We start from the raw sequence: 21242 nt of genomic DNA, 5'->3' as shown, positions 1-21242 counted from the left end.
CGGCGGGAGAACCGGCCCCCGCCCCGAGGCCACGGCGACGGGCGCGGCGGGGCGGGGCAGGGCGGGGACGGGGGTCCGTGCGGGATCGGCTCCGGGATCGGGATCGGGGACCGGCGAGGGGAGCGGGAGCGTGGGGCGGGGGGCTGGGAGGGGGGGGACGGGGGGGCAGTTGTGGGGGGGGGGCAGGAAGGGCGGGGGGGAGGAGGGAGAGGCAGGGCTGTGCCGGGGCAGGAAGGGGGGGGGGGACCGGGGGGGCGGGACAGGATGGCGGGGGGGGACCGGGAAGCGCAGGGTAGTGCGGAGCGGGAGGGTCTGGGGGGGACTGAGGGACGGGGAGGGGGCAAGAAGGGCTTGGGTGGGGGTACGGGGGGCTGCGGGGGGGCACAGGGGGACAGTGGGGGGGCCGGGAAGGGCGGGGGGGGGCGAGAGGGGGGCCGCGGAGGGGCCACCCCGCTGGTGCCAGCGGTGGGTGACTCCCCGGGACGTGTCCCCGGGTCGGGGGGGCTGAGGGCTGGCTGGGGACCCCCAGCAACCCCCGTCCATCTGCCCCCCTCCTCGCTGACACCCCCCGAGCTGGGGCCAGAGGGCGGGGGGGCTGGGGTGGGGGCTTCCCGCTTGAACCCCCCGGGGACCCTCGCTGTTTCTCCCGCCCACCCACCCACCCACAGCAGCCCAGCCCCGCCGAGCACCAGACCCACGCCGGACGTGCACCGGACCCGTGCCATGAGGGAGAGCTTCGACGCCCTGCACGCCCTGGGTATGTGCCCACTGCTCCCGGGGGTCCCAGCTCCGCTTCTGCCACCCCCAGGGCTGGGCACGGTGGGAGACAGGGGGGTGCCCGTCCCCAGCAGCGGGCAGGCACCGCCAGGGCAGGTTTTGGGGCGCAGGTAGGGGCTTTTGGGGGGCTCAGCCTGGTCCCATCCCACGCTGTGCAGGTTCCCCCATGGCCAAGCCGGAGCCAGTCCCGCTGGCAGAGCGGGGGGAGGAGATGGAGGCACCGGGCTGCGCCGGCTCAGGTGGGCGCCAAGGCGGTCCTGCCCATCCCCCTGCCTGTCCCCCTGCCCTCCCTCTGCTCCCGGGGGTCTCCCGGGATCCCCGCAGCGTGAGGGGCCATCCCGGAGCTGGGGGGTACCCTGGCTTTGCCCCCTTTGTCTCCCCAGCACGGCTGGTAGTCCCCAAGGCGGAGGCGATCCCCGAGGGCGATGGAGAGGAGCCGGGAGCTGCGGGGGAGCTGGGGGGCCTGGAGCACAGCTGCTCAGGTGAGGGTACGTGCCAGCATTGCCAGCACGCGGCAAACCCACGGGATAGCATGGCACAGCCCCGCCATGCACCCGGAGCTCCAGCCACAGCCCTTTGGCTGCTGGGCACACTGGGGCTGCACGGTGACGGTTGTTCCGTCCTCATTGCCGGTGGCGGTGCCGGAGTCGCCCGTCCTTAGCGTGGGGCGTGCCGAGAGGTGCTGCGTGTGCCGAGGGGAGCGCACGTCCCCACCGCTCTGCCGTGTGTGCCCCACAGAGGACTGGCTGGTGAGGAAGGTGAAGGTGGAGGAGGAGTATGAGGAGTGGCCAGCCGGCCCTGGCACCGAAGCCCTGCTGGCGGGGCAGCCCCCAGCCGGCGCCTTCCTCCATGCCACCGGCGTGCCAGGCTGCACGGGCGCCTGCAAGCCAGAGCAGCCGTGCCCGGAGGAGCTGGGTTACGGCGGGCTGCCCGCCTTCGCCCTGCCGCCCTGGCCGCTGCTGGGCCAGAGCCCGGCCGGCGCTGGCGCCGACGGCTGTGAGCGCTGCTTCCAGGCGCGGCTCAGCCTGCGGCTGCCGGTGGGCGAGGGCGAGCCCCAGCCCTGCGGGGGCTGTGGGACCCCGGCCCCCCCGCGCCCCTTTGCCTGCGCCCAGTGTGGGAAGGGCTTCGGGAAGAAGGCGCACCTGACCCGGCACCTGCGGGTACACACGGGCGAGCGGCCCTTCCCCTGCAGCCAGTGCGGCCGCTGCTTCCGCCAGAAGATCCACCTGCGGTCCCACCAGAAGACGCACACGGGCGAGCGGCCCTTCCCCTGCCCCGAGTGCGGCCGCCGCTTCCGCAAGAAAACCCACCTGGTACGGCACCAGCGTACCCACACCGGCGAGCGGCCCTTCCCCTGCGCCCGCTGCGGTCGCTGCTTCGCCCACAAGCAGCATCTCCTCCGGCACCAGCAACTGCACGCCGAGCCGGCGCCAGGGGACGGGGACGGGGATGGGGGGGTCCCCGCCGAGCAGAAGCCCTTCCCCTGCCCCGAGTGCGGGAAGAGCTTCAGCTGGAAGAAGAACCTGGCGTCCCACCGCCGGCTGCACCGGGAGGGACGGCCCTTCGCCTGCGCCGAGTGCGGCCGCGGCTTCAGCGACAAGCGGCACCTGATGGCGCATCTGCGGGGGCACATGGGGCTGAAGCCCTACGCCTGCCCCCACTGCGAGAAGACCTTCAGCCACAAGCCCAACCTGACCACGCATCAGCGCACCCACACCGGTGAGCGGCCCTTCGCCTGCCCCCACTGCGCCCGCGGCTTCGCCCACAACCAGCACCTCCTGCGGCACCTGCGGGTGCACACCGGCGAGCGCCCCTTCGCCTGCCCCCAGTGCGGCCGCTGCTTCAGCTCCCGGCCCAACCTCATCGCCCACGCCAAGGCGCACGCCGGCGCCCGGCCCTTCGTCTGCGAGCAGTGCGGCCGGGGCTTCAGCCGAAAGTCCCACCTGGCCCGGCACCAGGCGGTGCACACCGGCACCCGGCCCCACGCCTGCGCCCAGTGCAGCAAGCGCTTCAGCTCCAAGACCAACCTGGCGCGGCACCAGGCGGTGCACACCGGCCACCGGCCCTACATCTGCACCCAGTGCGGCAAGAGCTTCAGCCGCAAAACACATCTGCTGCGCCACGAGCGCACCCACGCCACTGCCGGCACTGCCACCGCCGCGCCCCGGCAGAGCTGGCCGGCCCCTGCTGCCCCGGCCCCTGCTGCCCTCTGCCCCTGAGCGCCGGGGGCTGAGCGCCGGGATGTGCCCGTGTCCTCGGCACCCTTCCCCCGGGCCGGGGACCCTCCCTCGGGGCTCGCTGCTGGCTCCTGCCTGCGGACACCAGCCCTGCCCGCAGCCACTCGGCCAGGCAGGGTCCTCCTGCTGCCGGTCAGCTCCAGCGCCGTTCTCCCGCGGCACATGGCACGGAGAGTGGCTTCCAGGGGTGCGGGAGGCAACGCAGCCAGTGGAAAAACCTCGGCTCTGAAATGGTCTTAAAAACCTCGGAGCGAGGGCTGGCCCGTGCCAAGCTCTGTGCTGGGGCTGCTGTGGGAGGTGTCGGGGGTTCTGGGGGAGCCCCATCCCATCCCCAGGAGAGGGGGGGGTCTCTGCGCCGTGGTGCTAGTCGTCGGGGCTGCGCGCAGGGTGCTGCAGGGCAGAGGGGCACCGACCCACCCGGGGGGGGCTCCGCCGCGGTCAGAACAAACCAAAACTGCCAATAAACTGACTTTTGTTCAATTTTCCCGGGGGTGTCTCGGGGCTGAGCGGGAGCCGTTGGGGCGAGAAGGGCTGGGCGGGCTGGCAGAACCGCGGTGCCACCGGGCCCAGGCCGACGCCGGGAAGCTGCTCGGGGACGTGCTCGGCCGCTGGCTGTACTGCGAAGCAGCCGGTGCCCGTACCGGGCTCCTGCGGCGCTGCCGGCCGGTGGGAGCCCCTCACCGGGGCCGTGGGTCCCTGCCCCACCGTGTGCCGGAGCCCGGGCGGCGGCAGCGGCCCCCCCAGGGGCGTCTCCGACCGTTGCGGAATACCGGAGGGGCAGCGGGGTCGTGGCGTGATGGCGTCCGGCTGCCGTGGGATGCGGGAAGGAAGGGAGACCGGTCGCCCGGTCGGGCGGGGGAGGCGGCGGGGGCCGGGGCGGCCGCTCGTCTCCGTGGCAACCGGGGGGGGGGGGGGGGGGGGCGGAGCCGCGGTGGCCGCCGGGAGCCGCCGTGCGGTGAGTGCGGGCGGGGGGCACCGGGGGGCTCCTCACGGGGTTTGGGTCCCACGCGTGTCCCCGCACCCCCAGGGCACCCCACGGGTGAGCTGTGGACGAGCCGGGCCGGGCCGGGCCTCCCCCCCCCGCCCCCCCCGCTTCCATCGTCCCTGGCCGGGCTCCGGCCCCCCGCAGTCCCGGGGGACACGGGGCAGGCCCCAACCCCCCCGCCGGTGTTCCCCCCCCCTCTCCCTTAGCCGCAGGAGCCGAGCGGATCCGGGGGGGCCGCCGGCCAGGATGGAGGGACGCGGGGAGGCCGAGGTGGAGGAGGAGGAAGAGGATGAGGAAGAGGAGGAGGAGGAGGAGGGGGTGCGGATCACCCCCCAGCTGCTGAAGGCCAGCACCGGGGAGTTCGCCCTGGAGTCCATCCTGCTGCTGAAGCTGCGGGGCCGCGGCATCGCCCACCTGGGCTGCCTGGGCGACTGCGCCAACCTGGAGTGGCTGGACCTCTCCGGCAACGCCATCGCCCAGCTGGGACCGCTGGCCGCCCTCAAGTCCCTCGCCGTCCTCAACCTCTCCCGCAACCGCGTCGCCAGCCTGGAGCCGCTTGGCTCCTGCCACAACCTCCAGAGCCTCAACGTCGCCGGTAACCTGGTGAGCAGCCTGCAGCAGCTGCGCTGCCTGACGGGGCTGCGGCGCCTGGAGAGCCTGCGCCTGCGAGACCCCCTCGCCCGCCTCGCCAACCCTCTCTGCGCCGCCCCGGCTTACCGTGCCGCCTTGGCGGACATGTTCCCCGGCCTCAAAGCCATCGACGGCGAGCGGGTGTCCGGTCGCGGCAGCGAGCTCTACCAGCTCTGCCGGGATCTCGACAGCTCGCTGGGACGCGGCGGCGGCGCCGGTACTGGTACCGAACCACCCCGCGCGGCTCAGCCCTGGGTGGAGGCGAGTTTCTGGGAGCCGCGGCCGCCCCGGCGCAGCTCCATCATGGAGGAGGCCTACAAGCAGTTCGGGGAGGTGCTGCAGGAGTGCCGGGAGCTGAGCCGCCGCGCCGACGACACCATCGCCCAGGCGGAGCGGACGCTGAGCGGCCGACCTGACCCCAACTCCTTTGTCTTCTGAGCCGCGAGACCCCCTGGTCCCACAAGAGGAGACCCCCCCACACATGCCACCACCAGCCCAGCCCAGCCCTCGCCGGAGGGATGCCAGAGGAGCCGCAAGGAACCCGGCCTCGCCTGCGGGCTGGGGGGCTGCCCGAGCCCCGCGCTGCGCCAGAGCAGCATCCTACATGGCCAGGGGTGCTGGGGCTGGCACTCCAGGTGCTCCATCACCCCTCAGGGGCTCTGGGACGGGGAATTGGGGCTCCCTGTCCCCTGCATAGCCGCAGCAGAAGCAGAGATGTCCTTAGGGATTTTGGAGCCATCCCTGAGCTTTCCAGCCCAGAGGAGAGACTGTGGGGCTGGGGAGGCTGCACATGGGGACTGGGGGACATTGCGGGGACCAGAGGACGTCACGGGGCTGTGCAGTAAAGGCATGCCATCCTCCGACATGCCTCTCTGCTGCATCGCCCTGGGCCCCGAGCAGCCGGGGGGGGACTTGCTTCTACCCACTGCTCTGCCTGGACCCGCCGCATCCCCGTCCCTCCTCCTGGGCTGGGGACAACGGGCAGGGGGTGACGCACCCAGTGCTGGAGGGGAAGCTGGCATGGAGCTCCCACAGCTGGAGGGACATGGGACTGAGCCCACCCCGGGTCCCCCCACCCACAGCGATCCCCGCTGGGAATAACAGCGGCGACAGCAGCAGCCAGAGCCGGGGTTTACTGGTGAGCTGGGGGGCAGGTGGGGAGGGAGCGTGTCCAGGACCGTCCTTTGGTCACACAGTGCTGGGGGGTGGCAAGCGGGGGGGGCCGGGCCAGTCCCCCGTGGCAGCGTCCGTCTCCTCCGGCTGGTGGAGGTGGTGGCCTGGAGAGGGGACACAGGAAGGGGCTGTCTGCGGGAGGAACCCCCCCGCACGTGCCTGTGCACTCACACACACACACATATCTGCCAGTGACCTTGTCCCTGTCACCCTGTGCCCAGGGTCAGCATGCCCCGGAGGCAGCAGACCTGGCTGGAGATGTCCTGGGGGGATTTCTCCCAGCCAAGGACAGTCCCCAGCACCTGGAGGGGGACCCCAGTCTGGCTCCACTCTTAGTGGAGAAGCATCCACATCCCACCAGCACCAGGGGATGCCAGAGCTCTGCGAGAGCTCTGCTGGCAGGAGAGGGCTTCGTGTTCCCCGCCCAACCCTGCCATCCCCGGCACCTACCGTGTGGGGATGTGGGGATGGCTGCCTAGGCTGGCAGCCCCTTGGAGAAGGCGTACATGCCAGGGAGGTAAAGCACATCCACCGACTTGCCAGCCTCCTCTACCGCCCTGCACTCCGCCTCGTCTCGGTGTTTGATCTCCTGCGGGGCAGAGCACACGGGCTGGCACCCACCACGGCACCACAAGGGTCCCAGCAGCCGGTGGGGACCCGTGCTGGTGCCTGGGAGACAGCTCACCTTCACCGCCAGGTGATGGCTGGGGCCGCAGTTCTGGTACTTGTCCAGCACCTTGGGGACATCACTGCTGTCAAACTTGTAGCAAGCCAGGCAGGTTGGCTTCCTCTGGGGAGAGAGCACAGCATGTCACCGCCCAGCCCCCCAGGGACCCCCAGCGGGTCCTGGCCAGCCCCCCGCCCTGCCAGGCCTGGGGACGTCCCTGCCACTCGCCATGGCATGGCAGGAGGGCAGCGCCAGGCACGGCCACGTCGCCACTGCCAGGAACTATCGTCACCTCCAGCCCTCCCCGGCACACACGGCAGCGTGGCAGAGGGACGGGGCAGGTGGGGGGGTCTGGGGGAGTCAGAGGTGCCATGTCCCCATGGGATGTGGTCCAAGGGAGGGGGACACGCTGTCCAGCAGCCCCGATTCACCCGGTTCTCCAGGGTCCTGCAGTTCTGCCGCCGCGGTGCCCTCTTCCCACAGGCCGTCTGCACCAGGTTGACGCGCAGCTGGACAAATGTCCCCGAGGGGTCTTCCTGGGGGGAGAGGGGGACAGCCCGTCAGCTGCAGGGGGGGACAGGGCAGCCGACATGGGGCCAAGAGCTCGCACTGTGCTGCAGTTGGTGCGGAGAGGGGGAGCAGAGGGACCCCAACCCCTCGCAGCCCCGAGGGTAAATCCAGTCCCAGAGAACAACCTCTCTGGGACCCTACAAGGTGGCTCCCAACATGGGTGAGTGGCCCAAACTGGAGGGTCCCCGCAGCCCCCAGCCCCTCCCGAGGAACAGGCACATCTGAGCCACCGCTGTCAGTGCTCCTGGCTACACCAGGGTGGCCAGGCACCAGCAGCCGCTTGCCCCATGGCCAGCTGTGTCACAGTTAATGAGTAGCTGAGCTCTGCCAGCCCCTGCCCGTAAGTCCCCGATGACCAGCCTGCCCACACTGTCCGTGTCGGCAGGTCCGTCCTCGCACCCAGCCGTCCCTCCTCCGGAACACCCTGGCACCCACTTCCCTCTGTGACACCCCGACCCCCTCCCCGCCTGCCCTGCCGACGCCAGGCCAGGGATTCGGCTGCCATCTCCCCCCTCTCCGCAGCAGCAGCAGCCCTCCCAGGGGGCCAAGGGTGCCCACAGCCCCTGGCGCTCACCCGCTCGACAGCCCCTTCCACTGCCTGCTCCTTGAAGAAGAACTGCACGTTGCTGCGGCTGTGGAAATATTCCAGCACTTCCTTCACCACCCGCCGCTGCAGCGGGGACTGGCTGGCGGTGGCCAGGGCCACCAAGCCCAGGCAGAGGGCTAGTGGGAACCTCATCCCTGCGGTGGGGGGCTGCCGGGGCTGCCTGACCCCAGAGAGCCTCGCCAATCGACCCGCTGGTGGTTTTGGTCTTTCATTAACTGATTTCCTGGGAACTGCCCTTTTTCCGCCCCCAGGCTGGCCCCGCAGGCTGCTTGCACGGCCCCCCGCCCCGGCACGGCCCCTCTGGCACGGCCACGGGGAGGAGGGGCCGGACACAGCTACCGCCGGCGGCCGGCCGGCACGCGTACAGGCGGTGGGGATACCGGCATCAACCCAGGAAAATGTGAGGCTCATCCGTAGCCTCCTGCCACCCGGGAAGGGGTGCTGAGGGGCCGGGAGGGGAGTGCATCTCCCACGTGGGACAGAAGAGCTGCTCGGGCTTGGTGCCGGCAGCCCTTGCCGGGCAGCTGACCATCACCACCACTGTCAGGGACCCCTGAAAGGCTTCTCCCCTGCCCGCCCTGCCCTGACACGGGGCGAGCCAGTGTGGCGGGGAGGGAGGTGGTGCTGCCCCGGGGGTGCTGGCTCTCCCCCAGCTGGGGTGGTGGGGCAAAAAGCCACACCAGACAAAAGAACGGCAGCCCATGTCTTGGGGGGGCAGCCAGCAGCGTCGGGCATGGGGGGGGGGGGGTTGCACTCCCACGGTCACTCCCCACGGCTCCGTCCTGCCCTGCCGACCCTCTCTGTGCCTCCAGCGTTCCCTTCCCACGTGCCACTGTGAGGATCTGAATGCCCCGCGGCACCTGAAAGCGGCCGCCAGAGTGCCACCGAGCCTGCGGGTTCACCAGGCCCGTGTGGCCGGTGTCGGGGGGGGGGGGGCTGGGGAGCGAGGCCTCCTCCCCCAGCGCGGGACGTGGGTGCTGGGGGAGCGTCGGGAGGACAAATGTCCCCAAAACAAAGTCGAATGGCAGAAGTGCGGCCGAGGCCCCAGGTGTCCCCGTCCGCCTCCCCGCCTCGGTGTGGGACATGGCTCCCCACACGCTGAGAGAGAAGGGCCGGTGGTCACTGCCTGCCCCACGGCCTCCACAGTGGCTCCGGCTGCCACTCAAGGGCCGCCGAGCAGAGGCCAGGACGAGGAGGACGAGGAGGAAGGCCGGGGCCTGGGGCGGCGGTGACACGGGGAACGGCGGGGGGCGGGAACGGACACACACGACACTCTGGCCCGCCCCGGGACACTCTATGATGGCGCCGGTGGGCGCTCTGGCAGCGCGCCAGGCGGCTCGATGGTGCCGCGCCCGGCGTCGCCGGCAGAGGGCGCTCCCGCCACGCCCCCTCCTTTACGGGTGCCGCCGCGGGACACGCCCCACTGACCCGGAAGTGCTCTGGCGTAGGCGGCGGGCGTGGCCGCTTCCTCCCGCCGCTCCTACGTCACCGCCGCGGTTAACGTCATCGTGTCGCGGGACATCCTCCGCCCGTGAGTTTCCCCCGGGGGAGGCGGCTCCGGGGCCTGGGGGGGGGGGTGTCGCCATGGTAACGAGCGGCCCGGGGTTGGGGGGGGTGGTGTCACGGTGAGGGGCCCCGAGCGGTGAGACCTGGGGGGGGAGTGGGGGGGAAGGGGGGGTTTTCCTCGGTAAAACCGTTACCCGGGGACAGCCCCGCCGCGGTAACGGCCTCCTGCCGCCGGGCAGCACTGGCTGCCGGTGCCCGCGGGGCCGCAGGGCTCCCCGCCGGGGGGTGGGCGACGCTGCCGGTACCGCCGTGCCGTGCCCCCCCCCACACACACACCCCCGCCATCGCCGTGCCCTCGCCACGTTCGCCTTCGAGGGAGAGGCGGGAAAAGCTTCGTGATTTCCCAGGGCTGTTAGAAACGGGATCTGGGACTGGAAAACCGACGGAGAACACCGCTGCCGCCGCCCTGTCCCCACGACCCAGCAGCAACCGGCCGCTCTGGACCCCCTCTCCGGATTTTAGCCGCCGTGCCACCCGCCTCTGCGGCCTCTCGCCCATCGCCGCAGCCCCGGCCCCCTCTCCTCGCCTGCCTGCGCCACGGGAGCCTGCCCGCAGGCGGCTGCCCGCCAACCCGGGGCCTCCCGGCTTGTAAACGGATTTGAGGCCAGGGCGGGGGCGGATTTTCATGGGTTTGGATGGGGGTTCTCCCCCTCTGCTGCCCCCGAGCTGGCTCTTCCATTTGGGGTGCCCTTGGTGGGGTTCACTCGCTGCCGAGGGGCCGAGTTTGTGCCATGGGCACGAGGCTGCGCAGGCTCCAGGCCCTGCCTGCGCCCCTGCCGCCTTCTGCCCACTGCTCCGGCGAGCCTCGGAGAATTCCCCCACCCTGCCCCGCCCCGGCACACAGTTCCTGCCTCTCCTTGGCTGCGCCGTGTCCATAACACCCCAGGGAACGATGCGGCTCAGTTAAACATGTAGACAAGGCGCTGGTGGGGCTGCTTGCGGCTTGCCTGAGCTAGCCACAGGATCATCAGTGCTTGGTGGGACTTAATGATCAGGGGCTAACAATGCCTCACGCGGCGCAGAGCTGCGTCCCTGCTGCTGTAACAGCGCCCTGGGACGTGGCCCTTGATGGGCATCCATACCAGAGGATCCCAAACCCCTGAACGCAGTACGCTGCTGGGGAGGGTTAGGATCCCAGCCGGCTCCCATGCTGCACGGCTCCGCAGCCGGCACTCCTCTCGCCGGCCAGATTCCAAAAATAGTTCTAATTGAGCCCAGGTGTTCGTCAAAGCATCCCGATCGCTGCCAGGGCTTTCAAAGGGTGATGTGAGACTTGCACATGGGGGGGCAGGCCCTTCTTTGAAGCATCGTCACTGCGCTAGCTGCCTCCTCAAGGCACGGGATGCTTGGAGAGGAGGGAACAGACCAGGCACCTCAGAAAAGGTGGGTGAGGCGTTCCTTTCCAACCAAAATTGAGCAAGAAGGCATTTTGCTGGTTGATCTCAGACCGGGTTTTGGCAAGGGGGTTGGTCAGAGCCGGGCTGGGCAACCCTCACTTCCCCACAGCACAGGAGCGGGCAGGGCTGTGCCTTTGCCGTTGCCCGCTCGCTGCGGCAGGGTGAGGCCACGCCGGGGCTGGCTTCCAGGCTGCTGGGAGCTGTAGTTCCCCATGCCCACGGCCGCAGGCAGCGCTCGGCGTGTGGTGACAGGCCTCTCGGTGTGAACTACAAATCCCAGTAGCGCTGCCTGCAGGGAAGCTTTGCTGTAAACAGAATGAATCCGGGCCAGACCCCGGGGTCAGTGCCTTCCGCTCCCCTAAAATAACTCGGAGGAGGAGGAGGGATACAGACGCCAGCGGAGCTTCTCCCGAGGCGGTCGAGCTCCTCCAGCTTTGCCTCTCGCTGTGCCGCGCCGTTTCCTCCGCTCACCGGCTCCTCTCTCTCACTCTCCCAGGGACCCGCAGCAGCCATTTGGAGGAAGTCGGGGAAGATCGGAGCCCGCGACCGTGGCGGAAGGCGGAGGGGAAGGACAGCCGCCGCCCCACGCTCTCCCCGGAGCTGATGTCCTCTCCCCTCGCCGGGCGGCCCCAAGGGGAGCGATGTCTGCAGGGGGAGCACCCCAGGTATGTGCAGGGCCGCAGGGTGGGGGCAGGCAGCAGCTTCCCCTCCGTCCCTGGGGGAAAGGCCAGAGCGGGACCAGCTCTGACTGTGCTCCTCTGTGGCAGAGCAGAGCGTGCTGCCGGAGCGGTTGGGAGGAACCCCTGCTCCTCTTTCATGCTGCGACATTTTGGGGGGGGCCCTGTTGGGGTTTTCCCAGGGGCTGGGAAGTCTTCTGGTGCTTTTCTCCTCGTCATTTAGAAATACCGACACCCGAGGAGCCGCGTTAGCCCTGTGCGAGACTTTTTCTTTTAAATTGGCGCTTCTTAAAGTTACGGCAGCCGCCGGAGCGCAGGCTGGGCTCCGTGTCTTCTGCCATCTGCTCTCCTTGCGCTCCTGCCAAGCTATGGAGGAGTTCTGAGGGAAGAAGAGAGGAATCCTGGGGAGGGAAGATGGGCGGATTGGGTGCCGAGCTTCCCGGGAAAAGCTGCTTTGGCTCCTTAAAGAGGTTTCCTCCTTTGGTCTCGATCCTGGCTGGGTGATCACACCCAGGTGAGAGATCCGCTTGGAACCAAGGGATCTCATTAGAGGGGGTAGTGAGCGTGTGGCTTCAGCCCTTAGTGAGCTCCACCTGAGGGTTTCTGTCAAGCGATGCTCTCACTGATAAGGAAACTGAGGCACAGAGGAGAAGCAGCTTTCCTGTGCCAAAATAAGTCGGCGGAAAAGCAGGAGGTGTCACTCCGAGCCCTGGTGCCTGCCCAGAGCCCTGCCCTCCCACACCTCTGCCTACTCACTCTGCCTGTACCTCCCTGCTCCTGCTCTTTTCCTGAAGGATTAGAGCTGCCTTTTGACATGCTGTGTGCAGGGGCTCAGGGGCAGCAGTGCTGGGCAGAATCAGCCCTTCCTCCAGTGCCGGAACAGCTTTTCCCAGCCCTTTGCAGGGAAAGGGGTCCAGGATTTCTCCTGGCTGTGCTCCTGTGGATCTGGAGTCCATGGAGAACGCCTTGGTGGTGATCCTGCTGAGCCAGGACCCCGTTATCTCTCAAGTTCAGGTTCAAGGGGGTGCAAGGGCTTTCTGAGGGCCTGAGTGTTTAAAGCAGTGTGGCGTGCCTGTCAGCCCCAGGCAAGGCACACACCTCACTGTGGGGCAGATCTCACTGGTGGGGGCCCATGGGTGTTGGGTGCTGATCTGAAAGCCCACTGCCTGTCCTTTCGGTCACAGAACCACTGAGGTTGGAAAAGACCGTTAGGATCATCGAGTCCAGCCATTAACCTAACGCTGCCAGATCCACCACTAAACCATGTCCCTAAGCGCCACATCTACATGTCTTTTAAATATACGCCCAGGGATGGTGACTCAACCCCTTCCCTGGGCAGCCTGTTCCAGTGCTTGACAGCTCTTTCGGTGAAAAATTTTTTCCTAATCTCCAATCCAAACCTCCCCTGACACAACTTGAGGCTGTTTCTTCTTATCGCTTGTTACTTGGGAGAAGGGACCAACCCCCACCTCACTGCAACCTCCTTTCAGGTAGTTGTAGAGAGCAATAAGGTCTCCCCTCAGCCTCCTTTTCTCCAGACTAAACAACCCCAGTTCCCCCAGCTGCCCCTCATAAGACTTGTTCTCTAGACCCTTCACCAGCTTTGTTGCCCTTCTCTGGACACGCTTCAGCACCTCAATGTCCTTCCTGTAGTGAGGGGCCCAAAACTGAACACAGTATTTGAGGTGTGGTCTCACCAGTGTTGAGTACAGGAAGACGATCACTGCCCTAGTCCTGCTGGCCAAAAAACCCAAAGAAACAAGCCCCCAAAAAGCGATGGCCATCTGCTGAAACTCTTCTCCTCTCTCCTGGACCAGCCTGCCCACGCCCTGAACTTGCTCCCTTACCCCAGGCTGAGCGAGGGGCCGAGAGCCGGACACGAGCTGGATGCTGTCAGCGCGGAGATCCCGTCCGACCCCTGCACAGGTGACCACCGAGAACAGTGAGCGGCAGACAGGCAGCACTGCGCCGGGCAGGCTTTGCCAGTGTAGGGCGGGGGCTTGTGTATTCTCCAGAGTACAGTCAGTCCTGCGGTAACACCAAGTCCGCCTGACTGCTCTTGACCATGGTGGGGGGACGCAGTGGGTGATGCACAGATCGTATGTAAATTAAGCAAATGTGGCACCATTGCAAGGAATCCCCAGCCTGGAGAAGGTCCTTCAGCCTCTCTGCCAGCCGAGCTCCTCTGCTAAAGATGGAGATTTCTCTTCTGCTTGGGAGGCTCAGGTTGGAACTAATCGCATTTTTGTGGTAGCCTTTGAAATCCGATCATAAAACCATTACGCAGGATCTAAGGCTACCTGAGCGTGCGAAAGACTCTGGAAAGAGTTGTTTTCCAAGGACTGGCACTCCTTCCCACCTTTCGCCTTGCCAGGAGGAGGGAGCCTGGTGCTGGTATTTCCTTTTATCTTTAATTATACATCAGGCAGCAGAAGCTTAAAATAGATGAAAGCGATGCCCCCAGGCTTCGTTAATTTTAGCTTATTTGTGAATTAACGCAGGCATCTCCAGCGTAACGATGTCTATGCCGAACGCATGTTTTGCAGTGTGACAGTTCATGGTGACCAGCTCTTATTCCTTCAACCAGGCTACAGATTTTTCAAGCCCGGTGGTTTGTTCGGTATTAAACAGTCGGAGGAGCCATATACCGAAGGCCAACAGATGCAGGAGGAGAGCAAGATCCTCGTGAGCCCCTGTGCGGGTAGGTGCTCCGCATGTCCCAGCGGAGGCTGTGGGAGCAGTGGGAAACCGGCCTTGGCGAGGGATGTTCCTCTTGTGGGAAAAGGCCATTTGGCAGCTTGCAGCCATTTTGGGCCAGTTAATGGCAAGTTTTTGCTATTGTGGCTGCTGCCAGTGCTGTTCTCGGCGAGTCAGGGGTGGAGTGGGCTCTGGGAAGGGTTCTGCTCCTTTAGGGTGTTATAAACTGCAATGATTTAGTTTTAGGTAGTCCTGTGAGGAGCAGGGAGTTAGACTCGCTGATCCTTATGGGTCCCTTCTAACTTGAGCTGTTCTGCGATTGTATGAAAGACTCTGAAATTAATATCTTGAATCTTTTTGAAATCTAGTTGAGCCCGGTCGAGTGAATAAAGTCGAACAGCCCGAGGAGAAACCCGGGGGAGCTGCCGGCTCCCTGGAGCTGTATCCTGCAGCCGCCAGCAGTTCCAGCCGCTGGTTTCATGGTGGGCAGCGTGCACCCGAGCGGGCGGGCATGGAGAGAGATGGCACCGCCAGCCTCAGCCCGCTGTCCACCCGAGTGGCCTGCTGGGTGCCGCAGCTTGGCGCCGGCCCTTTCCGCTGCGCCCAGTGCGGGAAAGGTTTCCGTCAGAAGCAAAGCCTCATCACACACGAGAGGATCCACACCGGAGAGAAACCCTACAGGTGCGGGGACTGCGGGAAGAGTTTCAGCCAGCGGCCCAACCTCCTGACCCACCGCCGCGTGCACACAGGGGAGCGCCCCTTCCCCTGTGCCCAATGCGGCAAGAGCTTCAGCCAGAAGGCCAACCTCCTGGCCCACCAGCGGATCCACGCTGCCGGGGAAAAGGCGCTGGCTGGGGGTGAGCAGGAGGACGGCACTTCCAGCAAGCCGAAGCTGCGATCCCAGCAGAGGAATTACCAGGAGGACACCCCCTTCGTCTGCCCCGAGTGTGGGAAGAGCTTCCGACAGAAGCCCAACCTGATCACCCACCGGAGGATCCACACCGGGGAGCGTCCCTTCACCTGCTTCCTCTGCGGCAGGAGCTTCAACCAGAAGACCAATCTGGTGACCCACTACCGCGTTCACACGGGGGAGCGCCCCTTCGCCTGCACCCAGTGCGGCAAGCGCTTCACCCAGAAAACCAACCTGGTGACGCACCAGAGCACCCACACAGACCTCCGTCCCTATCCCTGCGGGCAGTGCCAGAAGTGCTTCAAGGACAAAGTCTCCCTCAAAGCCCATCAGAAGACTCACGCCCCGCGCCAGCGGCGCTGCCCGGGCCGCAGCCCGGCCACCGGCCTGCCCTATGGGGCTGCGCCCACCCTGCTCCAGCCCGGTGGTCCCGAGCCAGAGGCCCCCTTCAGCCCCATGCCAACGCTGCCCGTTCAGAAGATCACTGAGGGCCAAGAGCTGTACTCATGTACAGAGAAGAGCTTTCCCCCCAAGGAGTCGCTCCTGCCGCACCAGCAAGCCCCCCTGGGTGAGCAGACCTTCCCCTGCGTCCAGTGCGGGGAGGGGTTTTGCCAGAAGGTGACTCTCCTCCGGCCGCAGCACAGCCCTGCCGCCGAGGCTCCCGGTGGGTGCACGGCAGCCTTCAGCCACGGCCCACACCTCCTGGGGCACCTGGGGGTGCAGCCTGTCCTGGGGGATGCGACCCCCCCAGCTCCCCCGGCCCCCGGGGTAGAGAAGCCCTTCATCTGTAACCAGTGCGGCAATAGCTTTGGCCTCTGGCTCTCCCTCGTGGCCCACCAGAAGACCCACCTCGGGCAGAAGTCCTACCCGTGCCCTGAGCATGACAAAAGCTCCGGTGATGAGCTGTCCCCCAAAGCTTCCCAGGAGAAGCAGGTGGAGGGGAGGGCCTGGGTGTGCCCCGAGTGTGGGAGAAGCTTTGCCCAGTACGAGCGTTTGGTAAAGCACCGGCAAAACCACCGGGGCAGAGGGCCCTACCGCTGCGATGTCTGCGGGAAGAGGTTCAGCCTGAAGACCAACTTGGTGACCCACCAGCGCATCCACACCGGGGAGCGTCCCTTCACCTGCGGCGTCTGTGGCCGGCGCTTCAACCAGAAGGGGAATCTGGTGACCCACTACCGCACGCACACGGGGGAACGCCCCTTTGCCTGCCCCCAGTGCGGCAAGCGCTTTGCCCAGAAGCCCAACCTCATCGCCCACCAGAAGACCCACACCGGCAGGCAGCCCTTCACGTGCCTGGAGTGTCCCAAGCGCTTCAAGAGCAAGCTCTCCCTGCGGGTCCACCAGCGAGTGCACGCAGCGGAGAGACCCCAGAGCGAGCCAGGCCAGGCCCCTGGCCTGCAGACCCACCCTGGCAGCCCCTATCCCTGCTCACTCTGCGGGGAGACCTTTGAGGAGCACGGGGAGCTGCAGCTGCACCGGCAGGGCCACGCCGGGGAGCGGCCGCATGCCTGCGCCGAGTGCGGGAAGCGATTCCGGCAGAAGGTGAATCTGGCTGTTCACCAGAGGACCCACACTGGCGAGCGGCCGTTTCGCTGCGCCGAGTGCGGGAAGGGCTTCAGCCAGAAGGCTCACCTCCTCCGGCACCGCAGGACGCACACCGGCGGCATCCCGCCCTCCTGCTGCGAGGGGACGTGCCCAGCGCACCCAGAGGAGTCGGATGGGAGCAGCACACCCCTGGGAAAGGGGTCTGACCCCCCCAGCATGCTGCTGCCCCCCTGCTCTCGTGGAGCTGCTCATGGATCGCTGGCTCGGGAGGAGCTTCGGCCAGGAACGCAGCCCCCCAACAGACCAGAGAGCCCCTCCGGGGCAGCAGACATCCTCCTACAGCTGATGCAGGAAGACCATCACCTCGTGTCCGGCTCCCACCACCCGCAGGAGGGACCCGCAGGGCAGTGCCCCTGTAAGTGCAGCGAGGGGGGGGAAGGCTTGAGCCCGAAGCCGCCGAGCCTGCCACCGCAGTGCTGCTGTGCTGACTGCGTGAGCCAGCGGCAGCTGCTCCTGAAGCCCCAGCCCGACTGCCGAGCGGAGCTCTGGTGCAAGTATGGTGGCTGCGGCAGAAGCTTTGAGGAGAAGCGAGTCCTGAGAGTGCCTGAGAGAGCGCACGGTGAAGAGAAACCCTCGCCGTGCCCCAGCTGCTTGTAATGCCTGCGCAGGCTGCCGAAAACCTGCCTTGGGGCGAGGGACTGGACCTCATCAGCCTTGCACTAAAAGACACCAAACCTAAAGCAGCGGCGGCTCACGCTGAGGACCGATCGCTGACCAAATGAGGACAGTGCCGAGGGAAGGCCGCAAGCTGGGACTCGTGGTGCTTGCCAGGACATGGTGGTGGTGGTGGGGACTCGGGAGGAACGTGGTGGTTTTGGGAACAGGAGACTCAGAGGACCCTACAGGCGGGTATCGGATGGGGTGAAGCAGGAGGTGGACTCAGATGTGCCGTGTGAGCTTTCTGTCTCATGAACATACCAAATCTATAGAGGGTATGGAGCTCAGGAGCAGTGACAGGACCCAGGATCCGCAGCGTTTGCTCCTGCTGCGGCTGCACAGGCTGTAGGGAGCAGGAGGAGCTCGGGATCCAGGATCCCTTGGCTTAAAAACCTCTTCCATCGTGCAGCAGGCGCAGCAACGGCATGCCTGCCTGCTCCTGCCTCCAGGTTCAGTGGGTGACACACAGACCCAGAGACAGCCGTGGGGCAGTGAGGGGCCTCTGTGGGTCAAAAGCTTCTCCCAGAACCCTCCATCCTTCTCTTCCGGACTGGATGTCGTTCCACAAGGACACGTTTGGGATGGAGAGCCGAGACTCCCACCATCAGCTGCCCACCAGCCTGGGCAGAGGAGGAACAGCTTGGCTGGGTGGGAGGAGTGAGCTGCAGGAGGCAAGGCAAGCTGGGGAGAGGTGCCAGGGCCCTTTTTGCCGTGGAGGTGACCTCCTGCCGATGCTCCCCAGCCAAACGCAGCAGGATCTGGCCTGTGGCTTCCCCAGGGGTAGAGCAGCGGAGCTGGGTGAGCACCGTGAAAACAGGAAACAGCCGGGAAGACAGCCTGGAAGCATCTTGGCTCACCTCTGCTTCCAAAAGGGACCCGGGAGAAGCCTCTCCTCCGAGCCCGGAGGAGCCATGCAGGGTGAGGGGTGGGGTGGGGAAGGGGGGGGGGTGTAGCTTGTGCTTCTCTACTTGCTCTGTGGATAATCTTTCTGACTAGCACCTCTTTCTGGTACTCAATTAACTTCTGAATAGGTAACCCAGACATGCCGGGAGAGCAGTAGCAGTTGTAGTCTGCCGGAGCCATTGCGGTAGCTTGCGGTGGTGATGTCTACCCATTTCCCTGCCCAGCATGGTGTCCCAGCTGCTGCGGGGCTGCTGGCAGCAGCGGGGGGCACCGGTTGCTTGCTGGGGCTTGCCTGGCATCTCCGCTTCCCCATGAGTGTGGCAGAGCCCGTGACACTGGGAGGCGAAGCTGCAGAGCCGCTTTGCCACATGCCTGGGGAAGGGATGTCGGGGCAGAGCTTTAGAAACGGGAACTGTGCGCCTGAAAGCTGTTCTCGCTTTGAAGGGCATTTTATCCAAAAGGGGAAATGAATCTTGCCTGCTGTGTCTGAGGGAAGCCGTCGTCCCACCGCTCCCCTCCCGCATGCCGGCAGCCATGCCCCAGCTGTGGTGTAGGAACCCTGTCTCACTGTGCTCGGCTGCGGAGCCTTGCGGCTGTGACCGTTAGGCAAAGACCTGCCTTGAAAACACAGGGGATGGTGTTACCAGAGCCAAGCTCAGTGCCGTGCTGCTCACCGCCAGCGCCCGGCTACTCGCCTGCATTTTGGGGGTGTATCCTAGGGGGGTAGCATAAGGAAAGGCTTTGTCATCTGCCAGGGGCCGGGGCGGCAGCCAAGGGGACGCTGGGACGGTCACAACTGGAGTTTCAGCTGGGGTGAGGCACCCTGAGCCGATGAAGCAGCTGGGTGGGAGCTGCCTGGCAGAGGGGTCCCGGCACCCAAAATCTAGCAGGCCAGGGTGGGTGTCTGCCCCCATCCCCTCCTTGCCCCCCCCCCCCCCCCCCAGGGCAGACATGCTACCCTCCTCCCCTCCGCTCCCTTCCAGCAGCATTTCAGGTCCTTGCAATTCTATTTTTTTGAGGTTATTTAAAATAAAAGCTTTCTCACAGCAGCCTCCTGGCTCCTCTGTCCTGGGAAGCATCGGGGCCATACCATGGAACGAGCCCATCCTAGGGGCCAGGCTGGGACAGGGGGGTCTCCCTTAAGCTCAGATCCAGGCCTGAGCTTAGGCTCAGGTGAAAGCAGGTGAATTTCTGGCTCAGTCTCGAGCTCTTCCTGACCTTCAGGGCTAGAGCCGCATCCCTGGACCATGTGCCTCCTTCCCTTGCTGAGCTGGCGGCATCTTGGCGCCCGCGGGTTGGCACGGCACCGCGCTGCGGCTTGGTGTGAGTGCCACGTGCCAAGGCCAGCCGCTGGCTGCGGCACCCGGGGTTGTGCGGCACCAAGGCTCTCACAGAGGATGACGGCAGGGACGGCGTTGCAGGGCACCGTGGACGCGGTCCCAGAGGAGCCGCGGTGCTGGCCAGCCCCAGCTGCCGTGCCGGTTGTTTATCCCTGCGTCCGCTTTGCTCCTCTTGTTTTGTTGCAGTTTCATTTATGGTCGTGCTGCTGGCAAAGGCACTTGCCAAAATGCTCCTGATTTTTCCATCTTGTAGCAAAAATGTCTGAAAGGAACAGGGAAAACGTGCAGGACTGGCAGCAAAGCCAGTGACTTGTAGCCTTTTTTAGGGCCAGGAGGGCTGTTCCCATCCAAGTCCTGGCTGCTCCCGGCCTCTCCCAGGCTTGTGCTTGGGTCCTCGGCTTGGTTCTCACCACCAGATGAGCCAGCTCGGGGGTGAGCAGGAAAACCTCCATCCCTGGGACTGCGGCAGGTTTAGATCCCCGCAGTCATGGTTCCCAGCTCTCCATACGGCATCCCCTGGGCCTTGGCTGCTCCCCATGCCCCCCCCCAGCGAGGCCGGGCTGCCTGGGGACATCCTTGCCAAGCCCCTGAGGCACTGGGAGCCTGACCTCGCCACAGGGAGCCAAGCCACTGCCCTTCGTACCCCCTCGCCATGGTGGGCATGGGCCTCCTGCCCTGCAGCTGGGGTCAGGGGGGCCACAGAGCCCTCCGGCCCCCACCACCTGCTCCCAGCCCCAGCTGGGGGCTCTGCCAGCTGCCAGCCCCTGGCCTGGCTCACAGGGACCACCAGCGCAGCCAAGGGAGCAGGACCGGCGCTGGGCCCGGTTTTCTGTCCTACCGACGGGCAGAGAGCCGGCTGGGCTCCAGGGAGAAGCCCATGGGAGGGCATCAGGCCTCTGTTGTGCAACCGCGGCCGAAGCTCTGGGAGTCTGTGGGGGCCGGAGAGCTCCCGCGCGGGGTTGCAGCAGGCTTCATTACCAATAGCATCCACTGACGAACCCCTCCAGGGAGGGAATCCTTTGCCAAAGAGTCGCCAGCCCTGGGCCCCCCTCACCCCATGGAGCATGGCCCCCTGTTACAAAAAACCTCAAACCTCCTCCTGGTCCAAACCTGTGAAGGAACAATGTTTTGGGGAGAAAGATGTGGGGAGTGGCAGAACCTCCCCAGGCCAGCAAACACCCCCAGCCCATGGTGCTGCCCAGCCCTGCTCCCGGGAACCCAGGATGCTTTTGCCACGAGCTGTGCCCAGCCGTGCCGCTCATCACACTCCGGTGGGGATGTGGGAGCTGGGGCAGCCTCCTGCCATCCCCCCCTCGTGGCTCAGGAACAGATGTCCCCTGTCCTGTCCCACGGCAGCCCTTGGCTCCACTACCTCCACCAGAAAGGGAGTAACACCAGGTCTATGGCTTCCCAATCACTTCCCCGCTGTCACCCCCGGCCAGCTCCGGCACTCGTGGTCACGGTCCCCTTGAGAAGGGGACATGTCCCCACTTGCCCCCTGGGCAGCCCCACCAGCCAGCTCCTGGCTTTGGCAGAGGCTCTGGGAAGGCAGGCGTGGATGGGGCCGATGTTTTGGCATCACCCGGCCCTGGCGCGGCAGGTCTGGGCAACGGAGCGATAGCAATCTCTGCTGCCGGGCGTCCTAACCGAGCGTGCTGCCCGACTGCCAAGCGCTGGCAAGCTGCAGCCTGCAGAGAGCTGCTGCGCCGAGCATGGCTGGCGGGTGCCCAGGGCTGGCCCCGGCCGTGCCACCTTGCCTGTGCCAGGCCCGGTGCCCTCCAACGCGCTCTGCGGCCGCTGAAACTCTCCAGGACACATCGGTCTGCGCAGCGCTGGGCTTGGTT

The 21242-nt window shown here is 66.3% G+C and overlaps 3 protein-coding genes across 3 annotated transcripts; 2 read left to right on the top strand and 1 right to left on the bottom strand.

The window, feature by feature from the left end:
• The first annotated feature begins 419 nt into the window (after window positions 1-419).
• Window positions 420-19107, top strand: LOC104312708 (uncharacterized). Its single transcript, XM_069799944.1, has 17 exons — window positions 420-757; window positions 936-1016; window positions 1161-1265; window positions 1516-2995; window positions 3350-3969; window positions 5712-5783; window positions 6673-6810; window positions 7562-7840; window positions 7898-8046; window positions 8793-8954; window positions 9095-9177; window positions 9357-9453; window positions 9675-9841; window positions 11106-11274; window positions 13104-13212; window positions 13874-13987; window positions 14352-19107. Exons 1-17 carry the CDS (start codon window positions 724-726, stop codon window positions 17093-17095), a joined length of 6603 nt encoding a protein of 2200 aa, XP_069656045.1. The 5' UTR covers window positions 420-723; the 3' UTR covers window positions 17096-19107.
• LRRC61 (leucine rich repeat containing 61) lies at window positions 3937-5492 on the top strand. The gene has a single exon (XM_069778513.1). It carries the CDS (start codon window positions 4246-4248, stop codon window positions 5065-5067), a length of 822 nt encoding a protein of 273 aa, XP_069634614.1. The 5' UTR covers window positions 3937-4245; the 3' UTR covers window positions 5068-5492.
• RARRES2 (retinoic acid receptor responder 2) lies at window positions 5748-8072 on the bottom strand. Its single transcript, XM_069778524.1, has 5 exons — window positions 7614-8072; window positions 6901-7005; window positions 6488-6592; window positions 6253-6391; window positions 5748-5906 (listed from the first exon to the last, which is right to left on the bottom strand). Exons 1-4 carry the CDS (start codon window positions 8055-8057, stop codon window positions 6278-6280), a joined length of 768 nt encoding a protein of 255 aa, XP_069634625.1. The 5' UTR covers window positions 8058-8072; the 3' UTR covers window positions 5748-5906; window positions 6253-6277.
• Window positions 19108-21242: the final 2135 nt, after the last annotated feature.

The sequence above is a fragment of the Haliaeetus albicilla genome, chromosome 2 (assembly GCF_947461875.1).
Source record: "Haliaeetus albicilla chromosome 2, bHalAlb1.1, whole genome shotgun sequence".
NCBI classification, from domain to species: domain Eukaryota; kingdom Metazoa; phylum Chordata; class Aves; order Accipitriformes; family Accipitridae; genus Haliaeetus; species Haliaeetus albicilla.
The sequence above is the reverse complement of the archived record's forward strand: the minus strand, read 5'-3'. Positions and strand labels throughout refer to the sequence as shown.

Bases quoted from the DNA above. Each gene is read 5' to 3' on its own strand.
- LOC104312708 (XM_069799944.1), top strand. From the start codon at position 724: ATGAGGGAGAGCTTCGACGCCCTGCACGCCCTGG. The intron at 1,266-1,515 runs GTACGTGCCAGC...TGTGCCCCACAG, and splicing joins GCACAGCTGCTCAGGTGAGG to AGGACTGGCTGGTGAGGAAG. The intron at 9,842-11,105 runs GTTTGGATGGGG...TCACTCTCCCAG, and splicing joins GCGGGGGCGGATTTTCATGG to GGACCCGCAGCAGCCATTTG.
- LRRC61 (XM_069778513.1), top strand. From the start codon at position 4,246: ATGGAGGGACGCGGGGAGGCCGAGGTGGAGGAGGAGGAAGAGGATGAG.
- RARRES2 (XM_069778524.1), bottom strand. From the start codon at position 8,057: ATGAGCCTCACATTTTCCTGGGTTGATGCCGGTATCCCCACCGCCTGT. The intron at 6,593-6,900 runs GTGAATCGGGGC...CTCTCTCCCCAG, and splicing joins GCAGGACCCTGGAGAACCGG to AGGAAGCCAACCTGCCTGGC. The intron at 6,392-6,487 runs GTGAGCTGTCTC...TCTGCCCCGCAG, and splicing joins GCCATCACCTGGCGGTGAAG to GAGATCAAACACCGAGACGA.